Source organism: Amaranthus tricolor, chromosome 3, assembly GCF_026212465.1.
Source record: "Amaranthus tricolor cultivar Red isolate AtriRed21 chromosome 3, ASM2621246v1, whole genome shotgun sequence".
NCBI lineage: Eukaryota > Viridiplantae > Streptophyta > Magnoliopsida > Caryophyllales > Amaranthaceae > Amaranthus > Amaranthus tricolor.
This window is the reverse complement of record NC_080049.1, coordinates 14451682-14463152: the sequence shown is the minus strand read 5'-3', so window position 1 is coordinate 14463152 and position 11471 is coordinate 14451682. Positions and strand designations below refer to the sequence as shown.

Here is an 11471-nt window from a genome sequence, read left to right as displayed (position 1 = left end):
ATTTGTTTTGTATTCTTTGGCTTTGATTTACTTATACTAATTGCTATATATATATAAGCACTTATTAATTTTAATTGCAACGCGTTTTAATATTTTATTATGATGCTTATTATACTAAACGACGCAATTTTCAGGAGGTGACTCCTTATTCTCTTTTGCTGCCTCAGTTAGGTGTTGCTAGTGATGGCGACTTAACTGAGGTTGCATATGATGTGGCCCAGCTAACCAAAGAGGGCCAAACAGTGCATTCAATGTCTGTTGCAAGTGGCCACATCAGTGTGATCGTGGAAACTATTGTAAAGGGGTTTGAAGATTTCTCACTCCCGGTTCCAATGCCAGCATGGAGCCTTGAGAAACTATCAGACGCCCTAGGTAGTTTCGTCACATGGCCATATGCTTGGGTCTGATTCACTAACATGGTAAGAATCATTTGTACCTTATTTATTTTTATTTTTTTTAAATGCATGCTTAATTGTATAATAAATTGAAATAGCAAAAGAGTCCAAAGAGATCTTGGAGAGAGATCGGCTCCTCAGCAAAGGTGTCGATTGGGTCAAAATTGATGCCAAGCACTCCAATTTTGACTGATGCGGAGCTAAACGATCTCTCTCAAGATTCCAAATGGCTGCATACTTGTGCATCTCGCCTGCGTGAGGAGGACCCAATCATTCTAAACCTGTAGAAGGACCAATTCTGCTTTTTAGAAAGCCCGTTTGTAATTATTGGTCCTAGTGACATTGGGCAATTTTTGAGAGGAGAGATGCTGAACGTAGCTCTTATCCATGTCTACATGAGGTGATGCTCATTATCTTACAAATTAGGCATTGTTGTTTAATTGTTTTAATAACCGAATTACTAACAAAATTTTCTTATTCGTGAGTTTAGTGCGGCTTACGAGGAGCCAAATTCTTGCGAACCTCCAATAAAAATTGGATGGTTTTGTCCTGAGTCGATTTCGGGTACTAAATGTGTAAATGATCCAGATGACGTCAGAGCATACATTGAAAATGCTTTGACTAATTCCCTTGCATCTAAACACACGTTCATTCTGGCTCCATATATGGAAGAGTAAGTTTTATTTTTGAAATTGAACTTATCTTTTGATTTCTAAAGTCAACTAATCTCTAATTTGTTGATTTTAAATTTGCGTTTGAAATTTCCATTGGATACATTTGGTCATATGTCCTTTAACGAACACTGTGCACGTCTTCGACTCATTACAAAAACCTCAAAGCCCACCTCGCAACACAAAATTCAAAGTGTTGTTGAATGCGTACGTAATATTAATTATTTTACCAATTTGATTTAATTAAATGTTATACATATATCTAAATAGTATTACTTTTCCCATGCGTTTCAGAACAATGAAAATAGTGCGTGGACAAATGGGATCTACATCTAGAGCCACATTTCCAAAATGAACAGCAATAGAGGTACACAAATTCGATTTTATGTGTTTTTAAGCTTTTTTAGCACTTTTGCGCATAAACTAGCTCAAACTTGGTTTGTTTTGCACGAAACATGGCACACAACACTATTTGGTATATATTATTGTGTTGAAGTGGTTAGATTTGAAAATCAAAGTCATATGCTAGAAATTACGTGTTAAGTTGCGATTTTATGCGTTTTTAAGCGTTTTTGGCCCTTTTGCGCATAAAGTAGCTCAAACTTGGTTTGTTTTGCACGAAACTTGGCACACAACACTAATTGGTATATATTTTTGTGTTGAAGTGGTTAGTATTGAAAATCATAGTCATATGCTAGAAATTACGTATTAAGTTGCAATTTTATGCGTTTTTAAGCGTTTTTGGCAATTTTGTGCATAAAGTAGCTCAAACTTGGTTTGTTTTGCACGAAACTTGGCACACAACACTATTTGGTAAATATTATTGTGTTGAAGTGGTTAGAATTGAAACTCATTGTCATATGTTAGAAACTACGTGTTAAGTTGCGATTTTAAGGGTTTTCAACCGTTTTTGGCACTTTTGCGCATAAAGTAAACTTGGTTTGATTTTGATGCGAAACCAGGGCTGATTAAGGCCTTGTTTATGCAAGGATTAATATTGTGCGGAAGCTTTGATTAATGACACAGACAAAAACTACAAATGCTCAAGAAAAGAACACGAAACAACCACAAAAAAAAACACTTAAGACAATTCTGATCTAGCAAACTGTCGAGCAGCCCTCCTTCAGCTCAACTTCTAGGGGTCCACAGGGATTTTTAGAATGCTTTTAGGACCTTGAGAGCTAGATCCAAGTATCAAGATTTCATGTCCACTTTAGCCGAGGTCCTGGATGCATAGGTTTGGTCTCCACGTGTCGTACAAGGTGGTCTGGTCGCTAGCCTAGGTTCTGGATGCAGCCTTGTGTGGGCTCCTTTGGTATCTTCATTTGATACAACAACATTTGTATCAAATTTGCACGAAACTTGGCACACAACATTATTTGGTATATATTATTGCGTTGAAGTGGTTAGAATTGAAAATCATTGTCATATGGTAGAAATTAGGTGTTTAGTTGCGATTTTATGCGTTTTAAGCGTTTTTGGCACTTTTGCGCACAAAGTAGCTCAAACTTGGTTTGTTTTGCACGAAACTTGGCACACAGCACTAATTGGTATATATTTTTGTGTTGAAGTGGTTAGTATTCAAAATCATAGTCATATGCTAGAAATTACGTATTAAGTTGCAATTTTATGCGTTTTTAAGCGTTTTTGGCAATTTTGTGCATAAAGTAGCTCAAACTTGGTTTGTTTTGCACGAAACATGGCACACAACACTATTTGGTAAATGTTATTGTGTTGAAGTGGTTAGAATTGACACTCATTGTCATATGCTAGAAATTACGTGTTAAGTTGCGATTTTAAGGGTTTTTAACCGTTTTTGGCACTTTTGCACATAAAGTAAACTTGGTTTGATTTTGTTGCGAAACCGGGGCTGATTAAGGCCTTAGTTATGCAAGGATTAATGTTGTGCGGAAGCTTTGATTAATGACACAGACAAAAACTACAAATGCTCATGAAAAAAACACGAAACAAACAAAAAAAAAACACTTAAGACAATTCTCATCTAGGAAACTGTCGAGCAGCCCTCCTTTAGTTCAACTTCTAGGAGACCACGGGGATTTTTAGAATGGTTTTAGGACCTCGAGAGCTAGATCCAAGTACCAAGATTCCATTTCCACTTTAGCCTAGGTCCTGGATGCATAGGTTTGGTCTCCACGTGTCGTGCAAAGTGGTCTGGTCGCTAGCCTAGGTTCTGGATGCAGCCTTGTGTGGGCTCCTTTGGTATCTTCATTTGATACAACCACATTTGTATCAGATTTGCACGAAACTTGGCACACAACATTATTTGGTATATATTATTAAGTTGAAGTGGTTAGAATTTAAAATCATTGTCATATGATAGAAAATAGGTGTTAAGTTGCGATTTTATGCGTTTTTAAGCGTTTTTGGCACTTTTGCGCATAAAGTAGCTCAAACTTGGTTTGTTTTGCACGAAACTTGGCACACAACACTAATTGGTATATATTTTTGTGTTGAAGTGGTTAGTATTGAAAATCATAGTCATATGCTAGAAATTATGTATTAAGTTGCGATTTTATGCGTTTTTAAGCGTTTTTGGCAATTTTGTGCATAAAGTAGCTCAAACTTGGTTTGTTTTGCACGAAACTTGGCACACAACACTATTTGGTAAATATTATTGTGTTGAAATGCTTAGAATTGAAAATCATTGTCATATGCAAGAAATTACGTGTTAAGTTGCGATTTTAAGGGTTTTTAACCGTTTTTGGCACTTTTGCGCATAAAGTAAACTTGGTTTGATTTAGTTGCGAAACCGGGGCTGATTAAGGCCTTCGTTATGCAAGGATTAATTTTTTGCGGAAGCTTTGATTAATGACACAGACAAAAACTACAAATGCTCATGAAAAGAACACGAAACAACCACAAAAAAAAAAAAAAAAAAAAAAAAAAAAAACATTTAAGACAATTCTGATCTAGGAAACTGTCGAGCAACCCTCCTTCAGCTCAGCTTCTAGGAGTCCACGGGGATTTTTAGAATGGTTTTAGAACCTTGAGAGCTAGATACAAGTACCAAGATTGCATTTCCACTTTAGCCTAGGTATTGGATGCATAGGTTTGATCTCCACGTGTCGTGCAAGGTGGTCTGGTCGCTAGCCTAGGTTCTGGATGCAGCCTTGTGTGGGCTCCTTTGGTATCTTCATTTGATATAACCACATTTTTATCAACTTTGCACGAAACTTGGCACACAACATTATTTGGTATATATTATTGCGTTGAAGTGGTTAAAATTTAAAATCATTGTCATATGGTAGAAATTAGGTGTTAAGTTGCGATTTTATGCGTTTTTGGCACTTTTGCGGATAAAGTTGCTCAAACTTGGTTTGTTTTGCACGAAACTTGGCACACAACACTAATTGGTATATAATTTTGTGTTGAAGTGGTTAGAATTTAAAATCATTGTCATATGGTAGAAATTAGGTGTTAAGTTGCGATTTTATGCGTTTTTGGCACTTTTGCGCATAAAGTAGCTCAAACTTGGTTTGTTTTGCACGAAACTTGGCACACAACACTATTTGGTATATATTATTGTGTTAAAGTGGTTAGAATTTAAAATCATTGTCGTATGCTAGAAATTACGTGTTAAGTTGCGATTTTATGCGTTTTTAAGCATTTTTGGCACTTTGGCACATAAAGTAGCTCAAACTGGGTTTGATTTGCACGAAACTTGGCATACAACATTATTTGGTATATATTATTGTGTTGAAGTAGTTAGAATTGAAAATCATTGTCATATGGTAGAAATAAGTTGCGATTTTATGCGTTTTTAAGCGTTTTTGGCACTTTTGCGCATAAAGTAGCTCAAACTTGGTTTGTTTTGCGCGAAACTTGCCACACAACACTATTTGGTCTATATTATTGCTATGAAGTGGTTAGAATTGAAAATCATAGTCGTGCGCTAGAAGGGAAAATCATAAGCAATTTTATGCGTTTTTATGCATCTTTGGCACTAACATTTATTTTCTCTTGGTGCTTTCGACAACCTTCTAATTCCGTTGATTGCGGCTACTACTCTCTCAAATACATGGACGATATCTTAAAATCCGTGAAGGAGGTTGGAGTCGAAAACATAGATGCCGTAAGTATTTGTTACGTTCTTAAATTATTATTATTGGTAAAAGCTAATGTTTATTAACCTTTTAATTTTATATTATATTATAGGTTTTATACGACATTCCGTGGGAAATACGCCCTCTGAGAAGTGGAGAGATGCGCGAATTAAAAGATAAGATTGCCGCGTATCTTGTTAATTTTTGTCCTTGATAAATTGTAATTAGTATAGATTTTTCAGGACATTAATGTATATATATATATATATATATATATATATATATATATATATATATATATATATATATATATATATATATATATATATATATATATATATATATATATATATATATATATATATATATATATATATACATATATATATATATATATGAATATATATATATATATATATATATATATATATATATATATATATATATATATGAATATATATATATATATATATATATATATATATATATATATATATATATATATATATATATGTATATATATATATATATATATATATATATATATATATATATATATATATATATATATATATATATATATATATATGTATGTATATAAATATATATATACATATATATATATATATATATATATATATATATATATATATATATATATATATATATATATACACGTACATAATATTATATTATATATACTATCGAGAGTTTTTTTATTACAAAGAGATTATTGGTGATTATTTGTGATTATAATTGGATTATTATTGGATTAATCATTGTTATTACATTGTACTTTATTATTGGATTATTATTAGTATAAAACGAAAAAAGAAAAAAAAATAATAGTTATTTGCTGCTGTCAGCCCCCAAAACCGCAGCAAATAAGTGCTATTATTTGCTGCGGTTTTGGGGGCTACCGCAGCAAATAAAGCCTTTTTTTGCTGCGGTTTTAAACCGCAGCATTTAAAATAGGCCATTTGCTTCTATCACTATTGATTAGGACCAAAAACGCAGCAAATAATGGCCGAAAAACCGCAGCAAATGAGGTTTTTTCCACTAGTGAACATACTAAATATGCATTATGCACATTCTTTATACTACCAAATAATTTGATAACATTAATATTAAAATAAATGTAAATAAGTAATATGCATCAGAGATTAAACTTACATCCTTTGCCTTGAACGCCAACTCCTTGTCCATCTGTCATTTGTCTATTACCATATTGGTGACAAATCTTTGTTCAGAAAACCCCTTGACGGGGTTTTGTTAAGAAATTAGAGAGTTATTTTGTTCTTCCCATTCTACTTCTTCTTTAGTAGCCCCAGCTACTTCAGCATAAGATTTACACAAATCACTGTATTGATGTGTGATTGACAACCCTTTAATAACTAGTATCTCTTTAAAAAAATTCGAGTTCTTTCCATATCAAACCTTATTTTAGGTGCTCCTATAACAAATTTTTTATCAGTGACAAGGATCTTAGATATAACATTGTCTTGGTAAGGAAACCAATAGCAAAAACTAAGAAATAAAAACATTACACAACCATTTACAAACTTTATAGAATATTCACCATTAACACAATTGACAACTTCGAAAAGACTATCAAGAATAAATAACACCAATCAAAATTCTGAATGTAGCACCAACAATAGCATGGTAAATTAACCTTTTCAACCTAAAATCGAGTAGAGGAGAAATAACGAATGAAATATGACATGAAATGTACATTGTTTTGAAAGCATCCACTCAATTGGAATATTTAGCAAAAAGACCCAAGACATCCTTAGATTTTTACAATTTTGGAGCTTGACAAAACCTATCTTACTTAACCATTCATCAACTTCATTTTCATTCTTCTTTGATCTTGTCCATTTTTGTGTGTTTAGGTTTAGAGGCAGCCCAATCATATTATCAACATCATCTATAGTAATGATGTATGATGGGTTGTTTTGAATAAAATAAAACATATTCAGAGTGTCAAAATGAGCAACCATGTATAAGTTAATATCAGTTGGGAACTTACTAATGTTCATTTTTTGCAAGCCACCAAAACCAATGGTTATAATATCTACAACTTTTTTTGTAGTCAGCTTAACCACCTATTTTCTATTATGCAAAAACGAATTGGGTTTGCAGTTTGTGTAAATAAATTTTTCAACATTGCAACAAATAAAATAAAATTTTGAACAATTCATATCATAAACAATACAAAAACCTATATTAAAATACTGAAAGACAACTATAACTAGTTAAAACAACAACCAAATAAGGTTAAAACACCAACTATAGTTAGTTAAAGGCCAAACATTAGCATGGTAAAACATCAATTATGTTAAGTTAAAATGCCAACTGAAGTACCTAAATTACCAACTGTGTTAAGTTTAAACACCAACTATGTTAAGTTAAATCACCAACTATGTTAAGTTAAAACGCCAATTGTAAATCACCAACTATATTGCATTAAAAAACCTAACTTTAACATGTTAAAAAACCAACTATGTTAGATAAACTCCCAACTTCAAGTCTTCAACTAGTTCAAATGCCAATTAGAACATGCTTAAGCACCAACTGTAAGAAGCTAAATTACCAACTTTGTTATGGGAAAACACCAACTATATTGCTTAAAAGCCAAACTTCAACATGTTAAGAAAACCATATATGATTATATAAAATGACAACTTCAACTAGTTAAAATGCCAATTAAAACATGCTTAAACACCAACTGAAAGTACTTGATTACCAACTATATTATGATAAAACACCAATTATAATGCATTAAAACCCCAACTTTAACATGTTAAAACACCAACTATGATTATATAAAATGACAATGTGAACTAATTAGAATGCAAAGTATAACATGCTTTAATTGCAAGAATGTAAAATTTCAACAAAACTAGTTAAAATGGCATTCGAAACTAGATAGAATGCTGAAATCCACACTATATACTTACATTTCTTCTTTAGTTTCTATTTTAAAAGTGCATGCTTTTGACCTCAAAGGCCTTATGAATAATGATGGATTACAACATCGTCACTTAAACCTTTCTCTTCATTTTTTTTTGCAACTAAAGGAATCTTCTTATTCTTTTGTTGAAACACCTTTGAAAGTGCTTTGTAGTGGCTCAATCTTGCCATTTCTGAAAAACGTAAAAACAACAAAAAAAAATTTGAGTGAAACCCTAAAAATGAAAAAATTGATAAAAGAAAACTAACCTGTAATTTCTTTCAACAAGTAAAAATTTGACTGATGCAAGGTGCTACAACAAAAAATTTCAATGTATATGCTCACAAGATCAGAGAAGTTAAGCGAAATTTCTGTTAAAGAAATACCAATGAAAGTGGAGAAGTTGAAGAATACCGGAGGTTTCTTTAATTTTAAAAAAAATACGGATCATGTTTATCAATTTTTTTAAAATATTAGGTTGATCCAAAATAGCTTGTCTCTTTGAGATGATCTCTCAAAGAAGAATTTGTGTTATTTTTTTAGACACTAATCTAATACGAACCTATTTTCAGACTCACTCTAGACCTAACTCAAACATACCCACACCCAACCGATATCCAAACATAAGGTTTCGGTTTGGAGTAGGTCCAATTGGTTCCTATTGTAATATGAGTAATTATGTTTGTAAATCACATAATTATTTATACAAGAGTAGAAGTAAATGTAAGAATGCCTTAACCCAATCCAATATGGTATAATATGGAGAAGGTAACTGTATATTGACGAAGGTATCAATACATTGAAGGCTTAAAGAATATAACTGCATAATGTTTACAAATCTAAGCAAGCTTTTTCTGCAAAATCCTCCCTTCGGCCTTCCTTCCTATACAAACAATCGAGTATTTTCCCTCTCTTTCCCTTCCTTCCCTTCCCCTTCCATTCATTTCTTTTCTCTCCTAATTTCCTATCCTAACATAGTCTTAGTTCCCTCCTTCCATCCAACTACTACCTTTCAGTTTCATCAAACCTCTGCTTTCCATCAACCTTCTTACTCTCATTGCATCATCCCATCTTCCATCATCTGTGTATATATTTGAAAGCGTAACATAGTGTCCAGCATTTTTAGGTTCTAAACCAACAAGATTATCCGCAGCCAACACAGCAACCTCCATATTGTGTCGCGCTTGAGCAGCAGCTAAAAGAGTCCCCCATATATGCTTATCAGGGATGAATGGCATTTCCTTTACAATATCAAGTGCCTCATTTAGCTGTCCAGCGCGCGCTACCATAGCCACTAGACACGCAAAATGCTCCATTTTCGGAACCAACCCAAAGTCTCTACACATGCCATGAAACACCTCAAGTCCCTCGTTGACAAGACCAGAGTGATTACAAGCAGAAAGAATTGCTGTCAAAGTGACAGAATCAGGTGAAACACCAGAAGATATCATGTCTTTTAGACACTTTAGAGCAGCCTCTCCTTTTCCATGCACTGCAAACCCTCCAATCATCGTGTTCCACGAAACCACATCTCGGACTGTCATGTCGGAGAAAATAAGATATGCAGAACTAACAGATCCACATTTACAATACATGTTGATCAAAGCATTCAAAACTGGAATTACTGAGCATAAGTTGTTCCTGAGAATGTAAGCATGAATTTGCATTCCGGACTTGAGATTACAAATGGGCAAGATTGTTGATAGTGTGGTTTGATCATTTCGAACACCAAGAGGTTGCATCATATTAAAGGTTTCAAGTGCTGAATATCCCATTTCCAAATCAATCAGACCAAGAATCATGGCATTCCAAGTGACTACATCGAATTTGTCCATCAAATCGAACACATTTTTCATGTCATGAGCTCTACTGCACTTTGAGTACATTGTCAATAAAGCAGGTCCACAGGACTTGTAAAAATGTAAATTTGAATGAGTTTTTATTCCGTAAGCATGAATTTCTTGCCCATTTCTTAAGGCCCTTAAATGTCGACAAGAAACGATTGAACTCGAGAGAGAATCCAAATCAGGCATACCCCCCATTAACCTCATCATATTTCTGAACATATCCAAAGATGCTTCATGATTCCCAACCCTTGCATAGCCAGAAATTATAGTTGTCCAAGAGACAATACTCGGATTTGCAATTAACCGAAAAACTTTGAGAGCTTCATCACAAAACCCCATTTGACAATAAGCTTCCATTACAGAATTGAATGTGATCAAATCAGGTTCAACACCAATAAGCTTCATTGACTCAAATATCTCTAACGCTAACTCTGGACACCCATTAGCCACATACCCAGATAGCATAGCATTACAAGACAGCAAGTCTTTAACATCCATGTTATTGAAAACCTGGTTAGCACATTCAACCTGCCCACATTTTGAGTACATATCAATCAATGAAGCACAAACTTGCAAATTTAATTCAGCTCCATAAACTATAACCTCTTTATGAACCATGGTTCCTATTCTATGTTCTGATAATTGGGCACATGCCCTTAAAATCTTAGGAAAAACATATTGATCAGGCAAAATACCCGTAAATCTCATTGTACTATAAACCTTCAAACAATCAACAAAAAGGCCATTTCTTGAGTGAAATGTAAGAAGTGCAGTCCAAGCAAATACATTTGGTTCAGTCAATTCATCAAACAGCTTCAGAGCATACCTGAAAAGATCACATTCCACATATGCTTGAACCAATTTTGTAGTAACAAATGGGTCTTGGTGTAAGCCATGTTGTATAATTTTTTGGTGGGTTTGTTTGGCTTGAGTTAATGCTCTCGAATTGCTACAAAGCTGAAGAAGATGCGTGAGTTTTGAAGAGGAGAGAAGACAAAAATTTGGTGTTGTAAAAGATGAAAATTGTTTTCCAAAAAGCCACTTTCTCATCTGAATTGAGGTTTATCAAAGAGAGGTTTTTGCTTAATTGAATGCGTCAACAAACACCCGTGTCCGTAATATACCTGAGATTATGAGTTGTGTAATTGTTTTAAAGTGTACTTGTCCATTTATTTACCGTATGGAGTTGTAACGTTTAATTTGTTAATACTCCCACTCTACCTCTCATTTTGTCTTATTAATTTTGTATTCATTTTTTTGTTATGTTCCACAATTCCCACTTATAATTCTATTTTTCTATATATTAATTTTTAGGATATTCTACGTGGTGATTCTGAGTTTTGATTTTTTTAAGTCGTAGACAAATATTTTTATTAATCCGCATGGTGACCCCAAACTTCAAATTTTTCATTTGATAGAAAAAATGTTATGTTATTAGTTAAATTAAACACAAAAACTTGGATGAGACTGTCGTAAGTTAAAACGAAGTGTGGGCCGGCCCATTTCACGCACGTGTAACAACATTTCAATTTTCTGGG

General features: G+C 33.3%; 1 protein-coding gene across 2 annotated transcripts; it reads right to left on the bottom strand.

The window, feature by feature from the left end:
* Positions 1–8751: 8751 nt before the first annotated feature.
* LOC130808929 (pentatricopeptide repeat-containing protein At4g02750-like) lies at positions 8752–11128 on the bottom strand. Of its 2 annotated transcripts, none has more exons than XM_057674490.1 (2): positions 10629–11128; positions 8752–10461 (listed from the first exon to the last, which is right to left on the bottom strand). In XM_057674490.1, the coding sequence occupies exon 2, from the start codon at positions 10429–10431 to the stop codon at positions 9067–9069; it is 1365 nt and encodes a 454-aa protein (XP_057530473.1). In that variant the 5' UTR covers positions 10432–10461; positions 10629–11128; the 3' UTR covers positions 8752–9066. The 2 variants fall into 2 exon arrangements, with proteins under 2 accessions (XP_057530473.1, XP_057530474.1); XM_057674491.1 differs by having other exon boundaries at positions 10760–10883.
* Positions 11129–11471: the final 343 nt, after the last annotated feature.